At 35.8% G+C, this 27,405-nt stretch overlaps 1 protein-coding gene across 2 annotated transcripts in view; it reads left to right on the top strand.

Moving 5' to 3' along the window:
* LRRK2 (leucine-rich repeat kinase 2) overlaps positions 1-27,405 on the top strand; it is a 141,178-nt gene that overhangs the window by 33,028 nt on the left and 80,745 nt on the right. For both annotated transcript variants that reach the window (XM_011936108.1, XM_011936107.1), the window contains exons 14-20: positions 4,683-4,795; positions 14,056-14,200; positions 14,336-14,475; positions 17,179-17,307; positions 17,382-17,552; positions 22,704-22,962; positions 26,184-26,372. In XM_011936108.1, the coding sequence (XP_011791498.1) occupies positions 4,683-4,795; positions 14,056-14,200; positions 14,336-14,475; positions 17,179-17,307; positions 17,382-17,552; positions 22,704-22,962; positions 26,184-26,372 (1,146 nt within the window). The remainder of the gene's footprint in view (positions 1-4,682; positions 4,796-14,055; positions 14,201-14,335; positions 14,476-17,178; positions 17,308-17,381; positions 17,553-22,703; positions 22,963-26,183; positions 26,373-27,405) is intronic.

Genomic DNA, 27,405 nt, shown 5'->3' with positions numbered 1-27,405 from the left:
AAAACAAAAACAGGAGTTAAATATGATGCAGAATTGGCATTTAGATTAATTTTTATAAAAAATATAAAATTCAGTAATTTATTTATTTTAAATAACTACAATGTAAGATGCGGAGATTTTATTTTTAAGGAGGGTGTTCATCTCTGATAATTGTTTTCTATTTTTGTTGCCGTGATCTGAGTTCAAACTTTTTTTCACTTGTTTGAATTGTACTATTAGCTAATTTTCATAACTATTCTCTTCCTTCATTTCCATCCTTTTCTTACTCTGTGATTGAATTAATCTTTCTCCAATGTGGCGTGTACTCATTTACCTCAATGGCTTCCACCCTCCACCCACCTTTAATTCCTACTTACATCTGTTATCACCTTATTTGTTCTCAAAAGCCCCTTTAAAATACCCATGTCTCTATTCATTCAGCACATTTATTAAGTGCTTCTTATGGTCTAAGCACTGTGGTGCTGTTAAGCTTTGAAAGATGAATTGGAAAAAAAGCACAACTGTACTATTATAGGAGCTTAGAGGTAGATGGACGTGTAAATAGTTAATAGGCAGTGTGAGAGGGGCCATGATAGATGCGTGTATAAAAGGCTTTGAGAATATTGATTGAGGCACAAATAATTTCTTCAGAGGAGTAGGAAAGAGATTATAATATTTGAGGTGGAAGGGTAAATAGAGCTGGCCTGGCAGAAAGACCAAGGAGGACATTTCAAGCAGAAGAACATGCACATGGTCAGGGGTGAGTGAGGCATAGAGGATGAGGAGAGTAGTGCATGGGGGTGAGTGTGGAAGGACAGGCTGAGGCCCAAAGAAAAGGGTCTTGAATGCAGTGTTGAAAAATCTATGCCTTTTAACAATGGAGGTCAATCCAAGTTTATGAAAAGTGTTTACAGATTGTAGTGTCACACCGAATTTTGCAACTAAAGACAATAGCATTGTGGTGTAAAGGATGATAGACAGGGAGAGAGACTAGATAAAAGGAGGTTGGGTTGGAGGTCTGTGGTAGTCAAGTGAGACCTGGTGAAGGAACCCTGCAGTGGAAACACAGATGAGAGGGCAGATTGGACAGATGGTTGGGAGATCTGCTTGATGTGACATCGTGATCCCTAAGTATGAGGAATGATGCTTTGTTCTGTGAAGTTCCCAATCTTTTGCAGTCGTTTTTGCTTTGTTCTTTTAAAATGAAATCTTCCTAAATCTATCATTTTCTCTAGTTATATAGACATTTTATGTTTCTCTGTATAAGAGTATTATTCGATATAAAAGTTTTTTAAGGACAGAGCTTTCTTTAGTCATGTTTTTCCAGTCCTCTGGTGGCTATTCAATCAGTGTTTTAAAAATTGAATCATGGTGTCCTATTCATAGTTTCAGCTTAATTTTGAGACATAATTTAACAGATGTAATTTTGCTTGCAAATATTATTGCAGGTTTTATTGAATTTTATTTTTAGATTGTAATTAAAAACAATAAAAATGCCTTTTGATTATCCTTAAAGTTGACAGCCTTGTTCTTTTGAGAGAGGTTTTGAGTTTTAAAGATAACCAGAGGACACTCAAAAACTGTATCTGTTAATGAAATAATATTCTTTTAGTCCAAAGGTAAGTTTGGAATACAGTATTTCTTTTCTTTTATTGTTCTTAAACTGACCCTGAAGCAAAATTTTTAGTCAACAATCAATCAGATGTATTATGGGTGGCCTTGAAAATAATCACTTGAGGACTGTACTTTATGTGAAAAAATACATTTTTTAAACATATTAGTATGTAAGTACATTCTTCTGGTAGGTAAAGGCTTAATCATTTACTCTATGCTAACATATTATACTACCACATTACACCATACTATATTGTACCCTACCATTATGTACCATGCCGTGCAGTACCATATCATTCTAGGTATCAACAAGTAATTATGGTAGCAATACTCCGGTAGTTTCCAGGTTGAATATGATTCTGTTTTGAACATGCTAAGTTGAGGTTCTTATAAGATACCTAGGTGTACATGTATTCATTTATTAACTAGATTATATTCAGGTTTTTTAGTGGCAAAGATGTACATTATGGCAAATGTGTATAATTTAGTGTCCAATCAAGGATAACATATTGCGTCTAGTATATGTATCTTAAGTTTCTTCCAATTTATTACTGTACATTTTCTCTTTTACTTTATAACAACTTGTTGAAGACATTGAACTGGTTGCTTTAAGAAAATAATAATAAAGACCCAGTTACTTCAATAAAATATTTGACTTGTTGTTTCTTGAGTTACTGCTAGTTTTATAGTTTTAGAGGAAATAATGTGAAATTCTTTTTTTTTTGGAGACGCAGTCTAGCTCTGTCGCCCAGGCTGGAGTACAGTGGCGCAATCTCGGCTCACTGCAAGCTCCGCCTCCCGGGTTTATGCCATTCTCCTGCCTCAGCCTCCCGAGTAGCTGGGACTACAGGCGCCCGCCATCTCGCCCGGCTAGTTTTTTGTATTTTTTTTAGTAGAGACGGGGTTTCACCGTGTAGCTCAGGATGGTCTCGATCTCCTGACCTCGTGATCCACCCGTCTCGGCCTCCCAAAGTGCTGGGATTACAGGCTTGAGCCACCGCGCCCGGCCTGTGAAATTCTTTAAGAAGGGATATAGGCGAATAGGAAAGTATACAGAGGAGAGTGATTAGGGAGATAAAAGCACATCAAAAAGAGCAATAAAGGGAACTGAGATTGTTTTATTTGAAGAAGAGATGACTCAAGGGGATATGAAACTCTGTTAAAATCTACTCACAACCAGTAACAGTAATAATACTAAACGAACATGGAGAACTTAAAAAGTATTAGTCATTGTTTGAAGTGTTTTAAGTATATTAACTCTTTCAATTCTCACAACACTCCATGAGGCAGATATTATTATTATTATTATTGTTATTTTGGTATTGTATGGACGACAAAACTGAGGCATAGAATTGTAGAGATTTTTAAGGTCAGGCCTGATATAACAGCACCAGATTTTCAGCGTATGCAGGCTGACTCCAGAGTAGGCATTTTAAAATAAATGTTTGTGCAACAAATTTGTCCTGAACAACTGTTGTATTTAAAGCACTATGTCTAGAATCCTTAAGGTCTGGGGAGATGATGAGGTTATGGACACTGCTCTCAAAAAAATGTACAATCTGCACAACTTAAAGGACTGTTATGTAGAAAGGAGATTATATCCATTTGAATAATAGGACCTCAAGTGATAGAACAAAGACTGGAGAAGAAATGTACAGGAATGTTCATTTGGTCTTAATATAAGGAAGATGTTTAGTAAGACCCATTTACATGTAGCATGATGTTTTTACTACTCAAACAGGCCAGTTTTAGTGGTCACATTTTCTTAAGGGATAATAGGCAGCCTCAGAAGTTAGTGTGGTCTTGGTCATTGGAAATGATACACAGAGAGTTTAAGGGACTTGCCCCAGACCACACGACTGCAGTGAATGTCAGAACCTCTTTGAATACATTTTAAAATAAGGACTGAAAGTTAGAGGAGGGTGGTTATCAAGGCTGCCTTCTTTACCATAGTATTCCCAGCATTTAACAAAATCCTTGGCATGTAATTGGAATTCAAATTCTTTTTTTTTTTTTTTTTTTTTTTTTTTTTTGAGGCGGAATCTCGCTCTGTCGCCCGGACTGGAGTGCAGTGGCCGGATCTCAGCTCACTGCAAGCTCCGCCTCCTGGGTTTACGCCATTCTCCTGCCTCAGCCTCCCGAGTAGCTGGGACTACAGGCGCCCGCCACCTCGCCCGGCTAGTTTTTTTTTGTATTTTTAGTAGAGACGGGGTTTCACCTTGTTAGCCAGGATGGTCTCGATCTCCTGACCTCGTGATCCGCCCGTCTCGGCGTCCCAAAGTGCTGGGATTACAGGCTTGAGCCACCGCGCCTGGCCTCAAATTCTTCTTAAATAAATGAAAAGCCTGCTGTAGCCAGCTTATAGTTTGTATTAATGTAGATTATTAAAGTGGAAGATTATAAATGATTATTTGTTAACAGTTATGTCTATAATCTTAGGTTTGGAAAACATTATTCATTCATAATATTTTTACTTATATGTTGTATTACCACATTTTTGACTTGTAGTGTTTTTAGCATAGTTCAGCCATAGTGTAGCTTAATAAGGAATATGATTTTTTAAAAATAACAATGCTATTCTATAGCCTTTACAGGACTTCTAAAAAACGACATGTTCTCTACCACTTTAATACTGAAACTCAAATCTTACTTTTTTGCCACGATTATTCCAGCTACTCTTTTTTGCCTACTTTTCATTTCTGACCTTTTTATGTTGTAGTCCAAATAACTTTGAACTTTTCTCAAGTTGTCCATTGTTGCATACAAATCTTCCAGCATCTTAAAGCACAGCCTACTCACACAAAAAATGATGGCTTGCCACAGAAAATTGCTTCACCATCATAATTTTTTGCTACTTCAAATTCAGTAAGCATTCTTACACATTATATTTATTTTATATTCAGTGATGAACTATCTTTATAGATTCCTTAAAATTTCTGGTTATTTCTTTGATAAGGAAACATGTACTAGAAAAAAGTACAACACATATATTGTACGATTAATTATGACAATTTCTAGAAAGTAACAGTCTGTTTAACTCAAATGTTTATAAGAAAAGTCTTTCTTTATTTATTTATCTGTGCATTTAGGCATGCCAGAAGAATCCAGGGAGGATACAGAATCTCATCGTCAGCTAAATATGGTTAAAAACCCGTGTTTCAAGAATGATATTCACAAACTGGTCCTAGCAGCTTTGAACAGGGTATGTTGAATATAAGTTTTCTGTCTTTCCACTGTTAACTAAAGTATTAAATTTGGAGAACTAGGGGGCTTTTTCAGTCGAAGTTTTCTATTCTGCGTTTACTATGATTGCAGGAAGTCATGTGGTTAGAGACATAAGATGTGGGAAGTGAAAAGATACGTACTAAGCTAAGTCCAGCTAAGTGTATTATCAATTGCAAATGTAGACAAGATTCTTTTGATTGCCAGTAATAGAAATCCACTCTAGTTTGCTCAACCAAAAAGAGAACCAAAGAGCCAGATATGCAGCTAGACCTCATGAGTCATGCTGAGTACTATGGCTGCTGTTTTCTGTCTGTCCTCTCCCGCTACTTATCTTTCTTTTCTGGTCTCATGGTATATGGTTTAGCCCATGAAGACATACCAGGGTTAAAAGTAAAGTCTTCGGCTGGGTACAGTGGCTCAGGTCTGTAATGCTAGCACTATGGCGAGGCTGAGGCGGGTGGATCACGAGGTCAGAAGTTCAAGACCAACCTGGCCAACATGGTGAAACCCTGTCTCTACTAAAAATACAAAAATTAACTGGGCATGGTGACGCATGCCTGTAATCCCAGCTACTTGGGAGGCTGAAGCAGGAGAATTGCTTGAACCCAGGAGGCAGAGGTTGCTGTGAGCTGAGATGGCGCCACTGCACTCCAGCTTGGGTGACAGAGTGAGACTTCGTCTCAAAACCAAAACAAAAACAGAAACAAACAAACAAAAACAGTAAAGTCTTCTTTGATTCCCTGTGCTCCTTTTCATTGCTCTCCTAAGAGATAACCTCTGAAATGATTTGGTATACATTGTTTCTATTTTTTAGCATTTATATATCTATGTTCCTATATTATAATTAAAGTATCAATAAATCATACTGAATATGAAAAAGAGAAAAAGGGAATTACATTTAAATTGTGTAATGCAAAAAGTATTGGTGGAATTAAATTTTGGAAATTTTGCATAAGATGCATTGGTTCTTTATTAAAGATATTAAGAATAAAGACATGATTAGTGTGAACGTTTTTATAAAAGGAGGAGCCTATTTAAAGTAATTAATGGAAATGATTCCATGTGATTTGATATACTTTGATAAATGTCATAAATTAATTAAAGTAGCTTCCAAAGAGATCTCCCTTAAAAATTCATTTTAAATTGAACTTTATAATGTCACTCACTGCCTATAATATATTTGAGTCATTTATACTCAAACTTTAATACAATCCTTGCGTATGGCAAGAATTTATGTTGTAATGGGTTAAATTTAACTTGAGAAATATTTGTTGAAAATAAGTATATGGAGGGAAGCTGTTAGGCATTTAGAAGATAAATAAAAATGCTTTGTACCCTTCTTTCCTGAATCTCGTAATCCGGTTATTGATGTTTGTTGTGAAACCTGAGTTCTTTTCTGTAAACAAGAGACACACAGCAGAGGAGATGCAGCATCGAGTAATTTATTGCAAAAGAAAGAATATTTTGCAGGTTAAGTGAGGAATAGACACTTTTACCCTGACAGAATTCAGGGCGGGCTTGCTAGTAAGGAGGAGACTGCATAGACTGGCACTAGGAAGACTCCATTTGTGGGAGTCATACATGACTTTTCATAAGCAGGTGGGAAGAGGTGTTACTAGTAAGCATATTCTAGGTTGTCCTCTGGGTGCACATGTGCAGTAGCTGTACATGCTTGTTCATATATCCCATGTCTCATAACTCTGAAATCTCCACCCAGCGGCGTGTGTTTTACTGTTATAATGAGCAAAGGGTCAGTCTGAGGACAGGGAAAATCAAAATGTGCATGCTCCCTACAGGGGCAATTCCCTACTGGAGAATTCCCTTTGCTTGAATGAACTGGACTACAATGCGAATGCTGAAACTTATTATGTTGACAGTAAGATTGCCACAGTTGCCGCGTCCTGAAGACATGGTTACTTCCTTTTAATACCTATCTTGCCTCATTGTGAGAGGAGTAACAACTGTGCATAAAATCAGTTGTTCTACACCAGCACTTAGGAGGGATACCAGCATTGTGAACATAGGCTAAGTACATAGAGGAGGGAACAGTTAATTTTATTCATGGTGAGTGTTGGTGAAAAGTGGAAGAGGTACCAAAAAAGCCATATATATAACTGGTTCCAGTTAGCCAACATTCTCTAAAGTTATTAGAGAAGCCTAAGTGAGATGTAACCTCAGCAGTCGGGAGCCAAGAGAGCAGGTAAGCGATGTGATGTGGAGAAAATCACTTTGTTCCATCAGAGAAGAAATGGTTGAACACTGCTTTTCCCCCCATGCCAGTACTTCAGTAATGACACACAGCCTTTCACTCAGCACTGATTATCGTTAGAGGTGGGGAGTTAAGGTCATGGAGAAACACAAGTAACAATATTTTATTTCAAAAACCTCTCCAGTGTAATTCCTCTAATCCTTCACCATGGTTGAGAAAAATGGCTGTAAGAGGTAAGAGTGATTACTGTAGCTTCAAAATTCTGTGATTTTACTCTGAATAGTAATTACAAAGCATCAGAGGTTTTAGGTCAAAATATTGCAGACACGATAAAATGAATTACATTTTAACACATCTAAACTTGGAGAGCAGAGTTCCAAATAAGGTAGAACTTGAGATTCAACTCTGATTTATAAAGCAGAGACTAAGAAGAGTATTTATGAAAGCGAATCCATGTTTGGATACATAAAAATGCAATAAAATTCAAGCTGAAGTTAAAATCTCTGTCTAGAACAGCAATGTTCCATTTATGCCTGATCCTTTTAGCTTTTCCACAGATGAAGACTTTGTCACCTGTTCCAGAGAGATATATTTGTCCATTATTGTTTCCAGAGAAAAAAGCAGAAAATAGACTCTACACATTTTGGCTGCATCTGTGTTTTATATGTGGTGACACTCCTGTTCTCTTCAGTGAGGAAATCCAGTAAAGTAAAACAAATCTTCAGAAGAAATGGGCACAAATCAGAGAACTTGTGAGCTTCACAAAAACCTTGAAGCAAAATATACTCAGCTTAAATATTGAATATATTTCAATATATTAGGCTAAGTATTGAATATATTTCAATATATTAGGCTTAAATATTGAATATATTCGTCAAAAAAAGAGCTCATCTGCAAAAGCAACACCAATAACAATAACAAAAAATTGCATATAAGTAAAATTTATAAAAGGTTTACAGGATGAATATACAGAAAACTACAAAGCTTACGGGTAGAGAGGAGTAGATGAATATATGAAAAGATACATCTTCTATTTTGATAAAAGGACTAAATTTTTAAAAATGAAAATTGATCTATGTTTATGAACCCTTAGTAAAAAAAAAATAGTATTTTCTGGAACTAAGTAAGCTAGTGTAAAATTTGCATGAAAAAATTAATACATATGAGTAATCAGGAGAATTTTAAACAAAAGTGTTAATTCATATGGCTTAACTCCCAAAGATAATCAAATGTATTATATAATTTTAGTAATTATAATGGTGTGATACTGGCACTAGAGGAGACAGATCAGTGCCACATAAGGGTGGCTCAGGAAATAGACTTAAATAAAAATTTGTAATGTTATGATATTCCTCGACTGCTGGGAAGAAAATAGATTACTCAGTTACTTGTGTTGGAACAACTAACTCTTCAGCCATTTGGGAAAAGCAAAAGAAGCTGAATATCTTACTCCTTTTGCCAAAACAAATTACAGATGGATGAGATTATAATCTATAATGAAATTGGTATATGTACACATTAAAAGTTTCAATTATAATTGTTATTAATGTAAATGATAACGAAACAGCTTGTTGGAGAGAAATTTGGTAATATCTATCAAAATTAAAATGCCATATTTTCTGATCAGCAATTTCATTCTAAGAATTTTTAATGTAGATATACTTGCTCATGTACAGAAAGATTATTAGACACGAATGTTCACTGTGGCATGATTTGTAATTGAAAATGTGGCAACAAACTAAAAGCTTACATGGTAATCATTCATGCTGTTTGCCAGATATTTTTAGTTCTCCACCTTCTGGTGATTCTGGCATAGGATTTAGTAGTTAGGTTGAAGCATGTGACAAAGTTTGGTCAGGGAGTTGTAAATGGAGGGAGCACTGTCTCAGGTACGTTGACCTGCAGTGTTTGAGATAGTAGTTGCTCTGTCAGTGGAGGTCCCTGAGGGACTACAACAAGCAGAGTCCCCTCCTGACCTACAACACATATGTAGCATGAGCAATAATGGAGCTTATTATTTTTGCACCCCATAAAATTTTGAGAATTGTTACTGCAGCTTAATTTAATTGTTCCTGGCAATGCAGTACCCATCAATAGAGACTAATCAGATAAATTATACCATTTCCAAATTATATCATCCTACGTAAATGTTAAAAAACAATGAGGTGAGTTTCCTAATGTGCTGCTTTGGAAAAATCTTCAATTTTCTATGTGTATGAATGTATTCCCCAGGTATTCGTTTTTTTCTTCCTGTGTGTTGACACCTTATGCACCCTTTTGGCTGAAATTAATATATTTCCACTGCCTTATGTCCTCTCCCTTACTTTTATCACCCAATTGTAGCAAATTGTATGTTCGCTTTTATAGCTTTAGCTATGTAAAATTTTCTAATAGCTAAATTTGTGGTTTCTGGAATTAAGATATCTGAATTTAAGTCTGACACTACTACCTACAGACTATGCACCCTGGACAAGTACTTAATGTCTTGGTTTTATTATGTATAAAATGGAGATAATAACTGATTTTTCAGTTAGAGTCGTTGAAGATTTTATAAGATAATTCATGCAAAGGTGTCAGGATAATGATTGACACATAGTACGCACTCAATAAATGTTAATGTTATTACTGTTAGATTTAAAAGTATCTTTTGATCCCTGGCTATATAAGATGAGAGTATCTGCACTTCTGATATCTCCTGTTTTCCAACCTACTTTTTTTCAATAAACTAACTCCACATTGGCAGAGTAGATAATATTTATATGCAGCTTTCTAATTATGCTTTCTAAGTTTGTGTTTATCTTATTCCTGCAGTTATTTGGAATCAGTCTTCATCTCAAGTGCTTTTGTTATTGTTTTTCCATTCATCTTTTAGTTGTCTGAATTTCTTTAGAAAAGTTTAATTTCTTGAATATCTAATTTTTATATTTCATTGTTGCTGTTTTTGCCTTTATAAATTTTGCACTCTTAAAAAAAGTTATGTTGGTTATAAAATATTGTGTTTTTTTTTTCCCTGAAGTGTTTGTAGGCATTTCACTGTGTTCTAGTACTGAATGTTTTAGTGGAGAAGTCTGAGACCAGCTTCATTTGTTTCTTACTGTTAAGTGCTTGGATTCTTTGCCTGGCGCTGAAAGAATTTTTTCTCTTGAAATCCATCCACTTTAGTAGGATATATCTCAATGTTAGTCCTGGGATATGGTATTCTCATTCTAGCTATACATTCAACTTTTTTTCCTGGAAAGTTTTATTGAGTTGCATCTTTATACACATGTATATTTCATATACATATACATATACATGGTAAAGATATTAAGGATACAGTTAGATGCTTTATAAGTATCAATTTGATATAATTTTGGCATGAAAATAAACCTGTGGTGCATTTTGAGTTTGGAAGTAGGACTGGATATACTTACTTATTATTATTTTTAATACAAAACTGGAGACAGGGTCTCACTATGTTGCCCAGGCTGGTCTCAAACTCCTTGACTCGAGCAATCTGCCTCGACCTCCCAAAGTGCTGAGATTACAAGTGTGAGCCACCGTGACCAGCCTAAATATCTGTATTTTTCTCTTTCATTATTTTAGCTCTCTTCTTTGAGGCTATCAGTCATATGATGTTGGATCTCTTTTGCCTTAGTCTTTTAATTTTTCAAAGACTAATCCAGAGACACTATCACCATGCCACTTACTTATAGACAAGGGAGATGATTCCAAACATTTAGCTTATTTATCAAAATCAGAGATGGGATTTATAAGAAAAAAAGGAGAAAGGGAGAAAACAAAACACAAATTATCTGGGAACGTGAGTCTGTTTTCCTTTCTTTGGCTAATCTACTTACCTAGTAGCTAGGAAAGAGGCCAGCATGAGTATTTTTCCGTTGACCTGGCAAGCTCACTCATTAGAGAAACCATTTCAATATTTATGGATTCTCTGAAAAAAACTTAGAGAGTAATAAAGCATAGGTGGTAGGATGCTGCCATCCTTCTGTTGGCATCTCCAGAGTTTCACTTGAAAAACACCTTCTAAGTAGACACTAGTAAATTGATTTTAATCCCTATTTGAGCACCAGTGCAATATGTTACTATTGCAAGATGGAGCATTAGATAACTGAAGGAAATTCTATTGTAGGTTTGTAAATATCATGATAGTCATACCTATATAATACATATATGTATATATAAATATTAATTTTTAAACATTTACTTAGCTTTTAAAAATCAAATGCTCATATTTAAAATTATGAGTTTATTAATGCACCATCACATGTTATCATGTGATACTCTGAATTCTCTTTTTGCATAGACAAATCAGAGATTATCTGTTACAAGTCATTAGTCATCATTGAACTGGACTGAAATGGTTAGAGGCTAGGGGAGTTCCAGGTAAAAGGACCAGTAAATGAGTAGAAACTCATTAGATGTAGAGCTATTAAGGACAAAGGTAGGTGCTTTATAAATATCAATTTGATATAATTTTAACATAAAAAGAAGCTTATGATACGCTTTGAGCTTGGGAGCAGAAGTGGATATGTAATTGTGTAATAAAATGGAAATGCACTCTCCTTGTTTGAAAATTATTAAGGATTTTACAAGGGTGACGACGGAGCATTGAAGCAAGTGCTCTCTGAGCATGAAGCCGTATATGATTGTACAAATACACACCTGTGAAGCTGGCCTTGCCTGTCAAACAGGAATATTGGTCCTATTAATCAAACAGAAAGTTCAGAATGACAATCTGACTTTGTTTTATAGAAGATACTAACTTTTGGCCTTGAATATTTGAATTTAAGATACTGGTATCAAGCAAAAATAAATTTGGGCTTAGAACTTTAGAGAGTTTAAACTTGTGCTTTGACTGGTGTGCTCACATGTCTCTGTGTCACAATTTTTTTCATCTGTACATCAGGACAACAATAGTGTGTCTACATCACAAAGGTTTTGGGAGGATTAAGAAGGTGGATACATATGAAGTACTTAAAAGAATGTCTGGCACAGAGCGAGTGCTACATAGGTTTTGGCATTGTCATTGTGGTCATTGCTATTGTTCTTACGACTTGAAGTCATCTTAGTGTATGAAATCCCACCCATGAATAGAAGATAGAAAGAACTTTGGGCAAGGTTTGGAGGTGAAAGAAGAGATTGTAAAGAAGATGGGTAAAGGAATGGTTTTAAAGATTGAGAATAATTAGGGGAGTACTGTGTCATGGAAATTAAGGGATAAAAAGCACCAATTAAGTTGTTATTGGACTTTTTTCTTTGGTTTATGTTCAGAATGGCTAGGAAAGAAGTCTGATTATAGGAAATTAAAGGGTAAGGCGAATGTGGAGGTAGTGGGAGTCGACTTTTCTATTAATAAATTTAGAAATAAAGGAAAAGTGGTAACTTGAGGAAAGAGAGGACCGATTAAGGGAAAATCTCTCATTAACTCTGAAGTTTTTCATCTCTGAGGACAGCGCTTAGCTTGAGGCCTGACCTGTGATGATTGCTCTCTCCAGGTCTGTTCCATGGACAGAGCCATCTCATCTCCTCCTCATCACAGCCTGCATTAGGAGAACTGTTTTAGAGATGAGGGAGCTGAGACACACAGCAAACCAGCCTTCCAATTTCACTTCGCACGACTCTGAATTTCTTTATATTTCTTGAATAGAAGTTTCACTTTTTACTTACCACTTCTTAGTAGTCATTGTCTGAGTAATTGTTACTTCATTCATTTAATGGTTCTCAGATTTATTTAATGGTTCTCAGATTCGCAGAATTTAAACCCAAATTTAATTGGCCTCCAAGCTGATGTGCTTATGGAAACAGTGACAGGAAACAAAAACGTCACGGGAGACAATGTCTTATTAAGATGATACATGAAATGGTGTCCAAGCTGAGCAATTAAAGTGTGAAGTAGAAGGACACAGGGTGAGAAACTGATACTTCTCAGCCTCTGTAAAGAAGATGATGAATAAAGATAATTGAGAGGCATTAGGGGACTAGACTGAGAAAGCGATAGAAATCTGTTCACTGAGAGTACAGAAATGAGGAAGCTTGGAAGGCAGAAGATTTCGGTCAAAGACATCCGGCTTGAAGCTATTTCAGCTCTTTGGATTATCTGTGGTGGAGGCCATCACGTCTTTGGAGTGGAGGTACCATGAAACGAGTGTCTGCAAAACATCATCTAAATGAAAGCAAAATTCCTGGGAAGGATGGCATTATAATTTTTGAAAGAAAAGCTATGAGTTGAGCATTCACACCAAGGTAGATGTTTGGAGCGTATTGCTTGTGTGTGAAAAGGCAGAGATGACCAGAATAAGAGTTAGATGTATGTTGCATTTTCTTCTTGGTTGATGAGTAGGATGGTCTGGACAAAGAAGTGACCTGTATTAAAATGCCTTTATAATGTCAAAAAGCATCTGGAGGAAATTCAGATTAAAGAGGTTGAATGATGTCGTAATTAAGATCCGGGGTTTTTAAGGTGGAAATATTTATATTCAAGTCCCAGGCCCAGTGCGTATTAGTTCTGTGACTTGAGCTCTTGTTTCTGCATCTGTAAAGTTTGGCAAACCTATTACATGAAGCTGTCGAGGAGACAAATGAAATAAGGCATGCAAAGAACTTGCAGTAAAGAGTAATTATCAGTATTTTCTTTATTGAGAGGCAGCATTGCATTTTACTGGTCATTACATTTTACTAACTATTAAGTTAGTGTGGACTTTGAGAATAATTGTCAACCATTCTAATCCTCAGTGAATTCTTCTTCTAATGGGAATGATATCAGTATGGATTTCATGAGATTATGAAAAGAAAATGCCTACAAAGTATTTATTACAATGCCTGGCACAGAGCAAGCTCTCATTAATTGTAAAAATGCTAACTCTTATTCTTCATAATGCATAAACGTAATTAATATTATAGAAAACAAAATCAAGGATACTAATTTGTGTTTGGATTAATTGATTTATATTTCGTCAGTCTATAACTGGTCTTAACTAAGGTAAGTATTAAGATCTCATTTTTAAGAGCAAGTATTCTTTTGATTTTAGTTCATTGGAAATCCTGGGATTCAGAAATGTGGATTAAAAGTAATTTCTTCTATTGCACATTTTACTGATGCATTAGAGGTGTTATCCCTGGAAGGTGCTATGGATTCAGTGCTTCACACACTGCAGATGTATCCAGATGACCAAGGTCAGTACAATTTGAATTCTGGATTTAGAATAGATTTTTGTAGGCCATTAGCTGGCGACTGGATGTCTGTAAATATTTTTCTTCAGTTTTGAGATTTAAAACAATTCTTTTTTTTTTTTTTTTTCTTCCGTCTAGAAATTCAGTGTCTGGGTTTAAGTCTTATAGGATCCTTGATTACAAAGAAGAATTTATGCATAGGAACTGGACATCTGCTGGCAAAAATTCTGGCTTCCAGCTTATACCGATTTAAGGATGTTGCTGAAGTACAGACTGAAGTATGTGCATTATCTTGGAAAGAATTTGGGAACTTGTGCAAATTTCACTTCTGGAGCAGTTTGTGTAATTCCCACTTTGCATGAATGGGGTATTCTAGTTAATGGAAAACCATTTATCATTTTGTAGTTATTTTAATTATACAAGCAAAGAAAATTGGATTGAATCTCTAAAGATCCAGTGTTTCATTATTAAATCTCTAAAGTCAGCATGTTTATTCACCATTTATCTTGCCCATAAAAGTTCAGAGACTGTGCTAAGAAATCCCAGCTAGCTGAATTTATTCACTTAGATTTTAGATAAATAGAATTCATAAATATTCCAAAGTTTGTCACTCTCTGGGTTTTATTGTAGTTTGCTTACCTCTAGTAATTTGACTTGTTGATTTTTTTCCTTGCAGTGAAAAAATGTTTTTAACATTTTTCATCAAGCAAAATTTAAAACATGATATATAATAACTATCTTTGTAAGGAATTCAAGATATTGGCCTAGAGTGAGTTCAGGGGAGATTAAGAAATAATTTTTTTTTAAATTGTAGCAAAACAAATAGTTTTTCTTCAAGAGTTTCTGTCTTGGTTGTGGAGTTTGCAACTTTCATAAACTACACTAAGGAATTTTTTTTTTTGGAGACAGGGTCTCACTCTGTCACCCAGGTTGGAGTGCAGTGGGAGATTTCAGCTCACTACAACCTCTGCCTCCTGAGCTCAAGTGATTCTTGTGCCTCAGCCTCCTGAGTAGCTTGGACTACAGGCATGCACTCCCATTCCTGGCTAACTTTTGTATTTTTTGTAGAGATGAGGTTTCACCATATTTCCCAGGCTGGTCTCAAAGTCCCCGGTCTCAAGCAATCTGTCCTGCTCAGCCTCCCAAAGTGCTGGGATTACAGGCGTGAACCAAGGTGCCCGGCCGACTCAGGAAATAATTTTTTGTAACTGGCAGCAATGTGTTTTATAACTGCTTTTCATAATGTGCTTCAGGATAGGCTGATTAGACCAAGATAGGATTGATTAAAAGTAATATTAGGGAAAGGAAAGGATTTTATGCAGGTATGGAACTCTCAGTCACTCTGGATTAATTCATCTAGGCATAAATTTTAGAATCTCTACAGTAGAGGTTATGAACTAAATCTGTCCTGCCAACATATTTGATTTGTCCAGTTCAGTGTTTTGTTTTATTTTTTGAGACAGGGTCTCACTCTGTTGCCCAGGCTGTAGTGCAGTGGTACAATCTCAGTGCATAGCACCATCTGCCTCCTGGGTTCAAGCGATTCTCCTGCCTCAGCCTCTCTAGTAGCTAGGACTACAAGTGTGCACCACCATGCTCGGCTGATGCTTGTATTTTTAGCTGAGAGGGGTTTTGCCATGTTGACCAGGCTAGTCTCAAACTCCTGACCTGAAGTGTTGGGATTACAGGCATGAGCCACTGCACCCAGCCTTCAGTTCAGTGTTTAAAAGTTTTTAATTCGATTGATGTGCTTTCTGCACATTTGCATGACCTGCTCTGCTGCAGCATTCACTCGTTTTCAGGGACCTCTGGCTCTGGAGGCAGGTAGACCACCTGTCCCTCAGACATACATAAATTAAGGCTACTTTGCTTATCAAATATTAGTATTTGTAGAAACTCAGCATCATAAGAGTTTGAAGTAATAATTTCAATATTTAGATGATTTAACTTAATTTAAATTTTTTTTGAGATGGGGTCTCTGTAGCCCAAGCTAGAGTGCAGTGGCACAATCTCGGTTCACTGCAACCTCTGCCTCCTGGGCCCACCCTCCTGGGTGGGCTCAAGTGATCCATCTCATTCTCCTGAGTAGCTACAGGTGCATACACAGCTAATTTTTAAATATTTTTCATAGAGACAAGATTTTGCCATGTTGTGCAGGCTGGTCTCAAATTCCTGGGCTCAAGCAATCCCAGAGCGCTGGGATTACAAGTGTGAGCCATGGTGCCTGGCCAATTTTATTAATACATAATTTTAGAGGTAATAAAATGTTAAAAAGTTAAGATGATCTTTGGGTTTATCCAAGCTAAATAATACTAAAGTCAAATCCCAATCTTTCATTAAAACATCACATGGGTGAAGAGGACAGACTCTGGGGATGTGCTTAAGGTGGTTCTAAAAAAGTAATGGTGTTCTTTATAAATAACTTATTGTTATAATGTAATCCTCAGAGTGCCCTCAATGCTTCTCTATTACACTCAACATAAATGAAACCTAAGAGTCCACACTAGCCTTTTTGAGGTAAACTTTTCAGAAGACAGCACAGAAAGTTGGGGGATATGCTAGGCTCTCTAGAGAACCTACTGTTCATATTATAATAAAAATTTTTACTCTATTTTCCTATTTGGATGTGTAGCTCTGCTGATCCAACTGTTTTAATCCTGTTTAATATCTGGGTTTCATCCTACAACTATAGCTTTAGACAGGCATCTTTGAAAACCAAATTTGAGGGGATTAGTTCTTTTTTCTGCTTTGCTACTGGATGGTTAACTAGCATTTTATTCTTTGTGCCTGCTATATTTCTTAGTCATGAGAGAGAGAGGGAGTATTTATTTACAGGATAAATACTTTCAAGCACCAACCCAGTATATCTATAGTTAAATGAACATCCTAGGTACTGTTTCATATACAAACTCTCTGCTTTATACTGTTTATTCTTTTTGCCTGTAATTGCTTATTTTATTATTTTTTTCTTATACTTTTAGGGATTTCAGACAATCTTAGCAATCCTCAAATTGTCAGCATCTTTTTCTAAGCTGCTGGTGCATCATTCGTTTGACTTAGTAATATTCCATCAAATGTCTTCCAATATCGTGGAACAAAAGGATCAACAGGTACAATGTTTTCCACTTGCATCCTAAATGTTATGTATTTATCTGACTCTAATTCTCATTTCCACTCTTTTTAGTTTCTAAACCTCTGTTGCAAGTGTTTTGCAAAAGTAGCTATGGATGATGACTTAAAAAATGTGATGCTAGAGAGAGCGTGTGATCAGAATAACAGCATCATGGTTGAATGCTTGCTTCTATTGGGAGCAGATGCCAATCAAGCAAAGGACGGAACTTCTTTAATTTGTCAGGTAAATATTAAAGACCTCACTTGTGTCTTTGCTCATTATTCTTATCAAGTGTAGCTGTGTATCTCTTACTTACATCATATTATTCTTCACTATGGAAATTTACCAGTTTATTGTAATTGCTTGTGTCTTGTAGTAGGGATTTAGGTTTATAGAATTCCAGAAGTAATAGGGTCCTTTAGGTGTTATCCAGTCTAATCTTTCATTTCATCTGTTGGCTTATCTTGTTAAGTTGATAAATAACTTTTCAAATGTGTCCCTTAGTAGGCATCTCTACAACTTGTTCTCCAGATACACTCCACATGACACATAGTTCTAATGTTTTGATAATTTTTTAACCATTTTTTTCCATGGTTTTGGTTTCTTCGCCTACAAAGTTCTCCTCTGAGGGCTACCACACATGGCTATGCAGGCTGTGAATGTCACACTTTTGTGGGTGCCATTTACACTGACATGAGTTGCTATTGGCCAAAGTTGTATAGTACTGTGGTCTTTCTTTCCTTCTCTCTTCCCTCCTGAACCATGCAAACACGTATCTGTCTGATTGTTCTGCTCTTCCTTCAAAATATAATTCAAATTGCCTTTCTTTAATAAAGCCCTCCGCACACCTCGGAACAAAATTAAGATTTACTTCTTCTGTCAGTTCATGAAAATATATACATATCTCTTGTATACTTGGTGAGTTGTGTGAAAATAACCATGTACAGTGTTCGTCTTTGTATAATTCAGAATATCTAGCTCATTGCTTTACATACAGTGTGTATTCAATAAATACTAAGTTCATTGCTTATATTTCAGATTTGTATTATTTGTATAAGTGTTAGAGTTTATACTAGCATTCAGGTAGCACTATGTCTATTTTCCAGAAATTTAATATTTTTAACAAATATTAAATTTCAGTATTTAATAATCAGTATTATTATCAGTAAATAATCAGTAAAGTACTATGTTTGCCAATAATTTACTTTTTAAGCCTTACTGTATTTAATATCCCACTTGCCTATGAATTGAAGTCAATTTGTTGACTGTTAAGATTAAGTTAATACTAATTAGTAATCAATATAAAAAGAAACAGAACGTGTCACCTATTTTCATGCACCATTAGGTTTATGCATTAAAATCACATAAACAATCTAATTATTTAAATGTATTCAAATTTCTTTTGAGCAAGCAGTAGTTCTACTATATTAAAGATAATTAAATTTTTCCATCAATAATATAATACATTTTTATGGTGCATCTTTTGCATGCAGATTATTGCATCAATGTTAATTGAAAATACTGAAGAACTAGAAAGAAACTTCCCCTTCTAAGTCCACATTAAGGAAACAACATACCTAAAAGCACCTGATACAACTTTACTGCATTCCCCACAGGAAATCATTTCTGCTTTTCTTTCCATTTATCCAAATCTTCCTATACAACAGGATTTTTACTTTATTTCTCTTTCCATATTCTTTTGGCCTTCATATGCTTATTTTTATCTTTTCTTTTCAAAACAAAATCTTAAATCCAAGGATTATGTATTAGACTTAAAGAATTTATCCCAGTTGTCAGAGGTTATTTATACCTAGCAAATAATAACTGCTGAATAAATCTTGTGGATGAATTTATTGTATGTACCTTATTTGTGCCAGAGCAAAATAAGGTAATGAAGACTATTCATTTACCAAGAGGTTGCATGTTGAAGGAGTATCTAGTGCACGGGTGGAGTTGTGTTAGGCTTTCTGCAGAAAATTTAATAATGGAATGTACATGACTGGTGGAGAAGAATATGAAAGGTTAATGCTGGATATGCAAATGCGTAGATAAAAACCTCAGGGTAAAACTCATCAAGTCACGGTGGAAAAAGCATAGTGAAATCTGAATAAAAATAGTAAGAGGCTGGGCATGGTGGCTCACATCTGTAATCCCAACACTTTGGGTTGTTAAGGTGGGAGGATCACTTGAGCCAGGAGTTAGAGACCAACTTGGAAAACATAGTGAGACTCCATTTCTACAAAACAAACAACAAGCAAAAACTCATGTATGATGGCACACACATGTAGTCCTAGCTTCATGCAGAATGGCTCATGCCTGTAATCCCAGTGCTTTGGGAAGTCAAGGTGGGAGGATCATTTGAGCCCAGGAGTTTAAGACCAGCCTGGGCAACGTAGTTACACCCCCATGTCTACAAAAAGTCAAAAAATTAGCTGGGTATAGTGGTACCTGCCTATTGTCCCAGCTACTTGGGAGTCTGAGGTGGGAGGATGACTTGAGCCCAGGAGGTTGAGGTTACTGTTAGCTGAGATTGCACCACTGCACTCCATCCTAGGCAACAGAGCCAGACCTTGTCTCAACATAACATAGCATAACATAACATAACATAAGAAGGCTGAGGCGGGAGGATCACTTGAGCCTAGGAGGTCAAGGCTGCAGTGAGTTATGATTGCACCGCTGTACTCCAACCTTGATGACAGAGCGAGACTCTGTCTCAAAACCAACCAACCAACCAACCAACAAAAAACTAATAAAACCAAACACCTCCATCATACGCATTACCAGCTGGGCACTGCTCCAAATACTTTACACAATTTAATCCTAACGACAACCTATGAATAGGTCCAGTAGGTTCTAATGTTATTCCCATTGTACAAGTGAGAAGTTGAGGCATTGAGGGATTAAATAACTTGCCTAAGAACAACCTCCTGGTAAATAGTGCAAAATCTGCCTCCACAGTGCCTGCTTAATTTCTTGGCTACACAGCAGATTCATGGTAGTGGTGGTAGTGGTGTTCATTTACTCTAAAATAACAGTTTGAATAATTTGATTTTGATAATGTGCTGCATTTATTATAAATTAGATGATCAGAGAAAGATTGCAGGGATAAGAAATTATGCTTTTGATAATGTTTAGTTATTATATTCTGAATTTTCTTCATTATTATTTAAATGTAAAAATAAATATCTGTAAGCAGTAGTATTTTCCTGTCATGAAGTTGAAATTACTTTCATAAATATGTGCGAATATTCTAAAGAGAATGACTCTGTAGGATTTAAAGAAATTAATTCTTATTTTTGCTGGCATTTATTTCTTTTCTCAGATTCACTTTCTTATATATCTCTCTCTTCATGGCACCCATATGCCTAAAGTCAGCTTGGATAGTTTGGATCCTCCAAGGAAAATTCCTTCCACAAACATGTGCAGAGCACAGTGCTAGATAATTAATAGAGAATATATAAGGGGTTTCCTGTTTCACGAAGTTTGTAGATCTGTATGTGTTGGGACATTGACAAGAGAATAAAACATAAATCACCTTAGTACAAAGTAAGGAGTGAGTGGCATATCTTAGAGAAAAAAAGTTACTGGGCTACAGGAGAAGGCATTTGTGAATTTTTCCCTTCCCTTCTCTCCCCTCCCCACCTTCCTTCCTTGCTTCCTTCCTTCCTTCCTTCCTTCCTTCCTTTCTTCCTTTCATCCCTCCCTCCTTCCTTCCTTCCCTCCTTCGTCTTTCACCTCCCTTCCTCTTAATTTTGCTATGAGCCCTTAAAGAGGATTTTAGTAATTTACTACTTAAATTAAATATACGTCCTAGGTGTTGTGCTAGGCTTCAGGAATACAAGTTGAATTGCAGTAATGTACAGGCCTTTGCATTCTAGCAAGAAAACAGATAGGTGTGTATGTTTGTTTGCTCAGTGCTACATTAAATGAAATGGATGGGAGCCAGGAGGGGAAATGGTATGTTTGACCTGAGAGGTTAGTAGCAAGGACTTCTCCACAAGAAATTTTGAACCCAATTCTTCAAGAATGAACACCTTTTTGCTGGGTGAAGAGTAGAGGAAGGCATTTGGGGTAATAGAAATAGCACAAAAGATAATGAGGTTTGAAAAAATTACATACTGTGTTTGGAAGAATGTCCAGAGCAGTGGCATTTTAGAAGGTTTTTAAAGAGGACGGTGACTTGATCAGACCTCTGTAGTGCTTTGAGTATGGGTTGAAGGTAAGTGTACTTGGAGACTGGTGGGCATTTAATTGGTGCCTTCCAACCACATGAATGAACGTCCCCTCAAATCCCTTGGAAGCACTTTGATTCTAGAAAATTCAAGAATTGTCCCCAACATCTATTTTCTCTGAGTTGGTACCCTGGATCTTTGGGTCTTCTTTTCTTTCCTTTTTTAATGTTTAATTTTGGGTAATGAAAGTCGCACAGGTTTTGAAGCCAGCAGATTTGGCTTCAAATCCAAGTTTCAGTTGCTTGCCAGCTTTAAGGGACAAATTATATATCATTTCTAAATACTCATCTATAAGGTGGGAGAAATAATTGCTATGGCATAGGATTTTTTTTTTTTAAGATTAGAAATCACATGTGTACAGAATTTAGCACAATAACTGATGGATATTATTTCTATTACCTGTTATTTTTGTCTTCTAGTTGATAGCTCTTTGCTAACGTCTAGCTCCTTTCCAAAGCTCTTCCTGAGTGGGGCCAGTGTGCAGTGCTTCAGATTGCTAAGGCTTCTCCTGGCTTGCTCAGTTGTTCTAGTTTTTATAGCACCTCGCGTGCTAACCCACCCTGAGCACATGCTCTGAAAACATAACATTCAGAGGAAGGTTGAGGACTGAGAGACAAGGTATATCTTTGAGGAAATTCAGATGCTTGTCCTGAGGAGATCAGGAAAACCAGACATGAGTAATGATTGTCGTTTGCATGTGGCATTAATAAATTTTACAATAGCTAAGTCCCCACTTAGTTATTCTATGCCACAAATAAAGACAGGACAGTACTATTTACTGTGTTAAGGTACTGGTTTCCCAGATATCTTACAGTGAGAAGACAGAAGCTCAGAAAGTGTAAGCAATGTACATCCTTGGTGGAGTCTGGATGTAAACAGAGATCTTGATGCCAAACCTATGGAACTTTGTCTCCATATAATATTGTCTCTTTCATGATAACTGACTGCCATGTGGCAGATTATTCATGCTATTCTGACAGTTATGGCATTAATATCATCTTATTTTCCCAATGTATTCAAGGATCAGTTTTGTCTTGTTTTATTTTGTTTAATTCTAAATTGGAGATGTAGAGAAAAATCACATGAAGTTTGATTTGCCAGTCTCCCAAAAGGAAGAAAGCTATAGATTTTTAATATACTTAATTTTTTTTTTCTTTAACAGGTATGTGAGAAAGAGAGCAGTCCCAAATTGGTGGAACTCTTATTGAATAGTGGATCTCGTGAACAAGATGTACGAAAAGCGCTGACGATAAGCATTGGGAAAGGCGACAGCCAGATCATCAGCTTGCTCTTAAGGAGGCTGGCCCTGGACGTGGCCAACAATAGCATTTGCCTTGGAGGGTTTTGTATAGGAAAAGTCGAGCCTTCTTGGCTTGGTCCTTTATTTCCAGATAAGACTTCTAATTTAAGGAAACAAACAAGTAAGTAACAAGGAGAATATTTTTGACAGTTCTTATTTTTAATAGTATTTTTTTAAGTCACTAGTCTTTTAGTGGTTATTCATGTCAGTTTGAGGGACCTTAAGCCAAAAATATTGCAAAGGTTTGGATTTTTTTGGCTATGAAATACTTCAAAATGACGTATTTAAGTTCTTTATGAGATAGCAAATAGGTACTTATAAAATTAGAGCAAAATAGCGGAAGTTTTTTGAAGAGCTACTTTTTAATATAGTCCTTTTTTATTTTTAAAGTAAGACATCCTTGTTTTTTAAAAAAGAAAATATAAAATTATAAAAAAGAAAATAAAAATAACTTATTTTTTCCCTTTTAAGTAATTAATATGGATATTTTTCCTAACTTTTTGTATGCTTACATGTACCTATGCATTCAGATGTGTGTAAAAGCATACACACATATTCAGTTGGCATTTTTAACTTAGAATATACTTTATATTTCAATTGATAATGCATTTTCTTTATACGTTCAAGCTCATATGTATTTTGTACATATTATGTGTATTGATGGTAAGTTGCCATCCTCTGACACTGTTTTTGTCTTTTGAGCTCTTTCATTTGTTCATGCTAAATGTGTTTTTAGCGTGTGAGCTCTCAGCTTTTCCTACGTTAATTTAGTCCCATGCCCATCTCCTTCCCCATGGTCATCATACTCCATGACTCAACACCTTTAGGACCATCTTGCAAATAACATGTTTGCTTCTCTCATTTTTATGATGCACTCAATAGCAAAACACCAGTTTTGGTCAGTCTACCAGTCTACTTTTTCCCTCACTTTCACCAAGATAACTGAGTGCTGTAGAGAAAAGTACCCATCCATGCAATTTGGTGCCTTTATACATCAAGGTTTCCAACCTCTCAGTAGGCTCCAAAAGTTCCAGTCAGGCTGAATTTTCCTCGGTTTCTCAAACACTTCATGTACCCTTACTTCCAGTCTTTTTCCATTGTTACTCTCTCTACCTAACTCTAAATTCTCTCTTCACCTGGCTGTGTGTTCATTCTTCCTGTCTCAGCACCATCATCAGTCTGGAAGGTCCTCTTACTCATTGACCCTATGGCACCTTCTTTCTCACCTGTACTACTATTCACCACGTTATGTAATTTAATTTTTCATTTTTATAATCTACTTTTTGGTAGATTGTTAGTACCATGAAGTCAATGTCAATTTTGTTCATGGTTGTAACCTTACCATTGATACGAGTGCTTTGCACATAGTAGATTATCATTTAGAATTAAACATTTAATATTGGCAAAAATAAAAATTATGTAATACATTATGTTGCTAAGCATATGTGGAAACATGCTTCATACATTGATATGAATTTAAATTGTCCTCTTTTGAGGACAATTTGGCAATATCCACTAATATCTTTTAATATACAAACATGCTTTTTTGACCTAGCAGTGTACTGTTAGGAATCTATGATACAGACATTCTCAATGTGCACAAAAAATTATGTACAAAAATGCACATTAAAACATTGTTTATAATAGCAAACGAGTAGGGAAAAACCTAAGTATTCCCCAAAAGGAACTATTCAAATAAATAGTGGTACATTCATGTAGTGGAATGCTTTGCAATCATTGAAGGGAAAAAAAAAAAACATGTAGCAAATTTAATGTCCTGATAAAGATTACATTACTCCATGGCAAAAAATAGGCACAGAACAGTGTTTTTACTATGCTAATGCTGATGGAAATGCAATTGGAATATGATAGTTACAAAAGTTTGAATATGAAATAAAACCCTCCAGAAATGGGGTCCCTGATTGTCTCTGGGGTCTTTGGAAATTACTGAGACATGGTTAGATCCCATGTTTCATTACTTAAACTAGTCTCATGCCAAAAATCTGCTTACTGTAATCTTCACTATCTGATGGAGAGGAATTGTGGGCCCATTGGAGAAGGATGGAGGGAGATTTATCATTCACTATATTCTCTTTGCTCTGTATGAAGTTTTTACCATTGACACATCTTACCCAATTAAAAAAACACAGTAATGTCATTTGATTAATTGGAGGGTATAACCGTGATTTCACTGGCAGCTGGTCTGAGTAAAGAACACTTTGGGTCATAGCTTTCAAACATTTTTCAGGTAGTATTTGCCTGAGTGACATATATGTGTGTGAACTCATCCTGCTGGGCTTCGGGATAATTTCCCATATCATAACATATTACTCTGGAAAAAAAGAACTATTTGGGTATATGGGTATAGTGTAAGCCACAGTATCAATTGTCTTCTTGGGGTTTATCTTATGGGCTCACCACATATTTACAGTAGGAATAGATGTAGATACATGAGCGTACTTCACCTCTGCTACTATAATGATTGCTATTCCTGCTGGCGTCAATGTCTTTTAGCTGATGAGCTACACCTCACGGCGGTAATATCAAATGATCCCCTACCGTGCTCTGAGCCCCAGGGTTTATTTTCCTTTTTACAGTAGGAGACCTAACCAGCATTGCATTAACCAACTCATCACTGGATATTGTACTACATGATACAGTAGTATCATGTAGTAATATTTGAAGTAATTACAGTAGTAATATTTGAAGAAATCTTCCTGGCTGTATGTAGAACAATGAGGACTCTGTCAACTTATTCTTCATAGTAGAGCTGATATATAATGTAATGAAGTTGTGAGAAGAATGTTACTTTTGAAATTCCATCAAATTTCCCAATAGTCATAATGAATCACTCAGCAAACTTTATAAAAATAACAACATCCTGTATTTAGTATTTTATGTGTTCTATGCATTGTGCTAAACATTTTACATGCATGGTTTCATTTACTCTTTTCCATCACCATATGCTGTGTATGTTATCATCTTCATTTTCCAGGTGAGGCCACTGACACCCAGGAAGCTTATATAACTCACAAATGGCATTTCGATGACTTGAACACAGGCCTGTCTGGCTTCAAAGCCTAGGCCTTTTCCTGAATAAATTTCCATAGAGATTCAATTTTGCTATCTACACCAAAGCATTGTATACATGGTTATTTTTTTAAAAAAAATATGATCTGCCACCTGCTAATTATTCAGGATCACTAGTGTAAGGTGACTTTGTAAGGAAAAATAGAAATTTTCTCTAGAAGCATAGGAATACATAAGAACTTTGGTCCTATATATGTTTAGTTTTGCATAATTGTTGATTTCTAAGTTCCTGGTGCATCTCTTTATTTTCAGATATAGCATCTACACTAGCAAGAATGGTGATCAGATATCAGATGAAAAGTGCCATGGAAGAAGGAGCAGCCTCAGGCAGTGATGGAAATTTTTTTGAAGATGTGCTGTCTAAATTTGATGAATGGACCTTTATTCCTGACTCTTCTATGGATAGTGTCTTCGCTCAAAGTGATGATCTAGATAGTGAAGGTATTTATTATAAAAATAAATCCCTTTATGTTTTATATTTACACACTGACATTGAACAATAGGACCCGAGACAAAAACCTGACTTAAATCATTTGGAAAAACTTAAGTAGAAATGTGTTTATTATCACAAACAGTTAGGTTTACTAATTTTGGTCAAAGTGATGTTTCAAGTAAGTGTGTCTCTGTGCTTCTAAATGTTATTCTTACTAATTGGTTAATGGTTAATATTCCAGGAAATAAACTCTGACTAGACTGGAACGAGATTCCACACTCTGACACTGACTAAATCCTTTTGTGGCTTGTGTAAGCTCCTTAACTTTGTTAAAGGTAGTAATGTTAATAAGATGTTTGGTAAAAATGGAGTGAGGGGCTTTTTTGTTAATATAGTATGACTGAAAACATTGAGTGATAGAATAAGGATATTTGAGAGGGCAAAAAATGAGAGTTGTTCCAAGATATTGTGTCTCAAGTCAAACCATTTTTAAAAATCAAGTGTAGTGATTTATATACATATGTAATTTATATAAAATAAAATGCATTCACTTTAAGTATATATTTTCATGTGCTTTGAAAATTAACATATTCATGTAGTCATCATCACTATTAAGTTATGCAATATTTTCATCCTCCAAAAAAGTTTCTTCATGCCTCTTCACTGAAAACGTCCCCTTCCCCTGCCCCTGTCCCTTAGCAATCATTTGCTTCCTGACACTGTAGATTAATGTTTTCTCTAGTTTTATGTACATAGAATCATACAGTAAGTACTCTTTTGTGTCTGTTTTCCAAAGTGGTTGTACTATGTTCTACCCCCACCGGCGACACATGAGCATTCTGGTTGCTCTACATCCTTGTCTGTACTCGGTATTTTCAAGTTAATTTTAGCTCTTCTAGTGGAGATTTAATTCATTTGGATGTAATTTTCATTTCCCTAATGACTAATTACATAGAGGACATTTTCATGTTCTTATTGGCCATTCTTATTTTTGTGTGAAGTGTTGAGGTATTTTGCTTTTAATTGGGTTGTCTTACGATT

This window comes from Colobus angolensis, unplaced genomic scaffold (assembly GCF_000951035.1).
Source record: "Colobus angolensis palliatus isolate OR3802 unplaced genomic scaffold, Cang.pa_1.0 Scaffold150, whole genome shotgun sequence".
NCBI classification, from domain to species: Eukaryota; Metazoa; Chordata; class Mammalia; order Primates; family Cercopithecidae; genus Colobus; species Colobus angolensis.
This window is presented reverse-complemented; position numbering and strand designations above follow the sequence as displayed.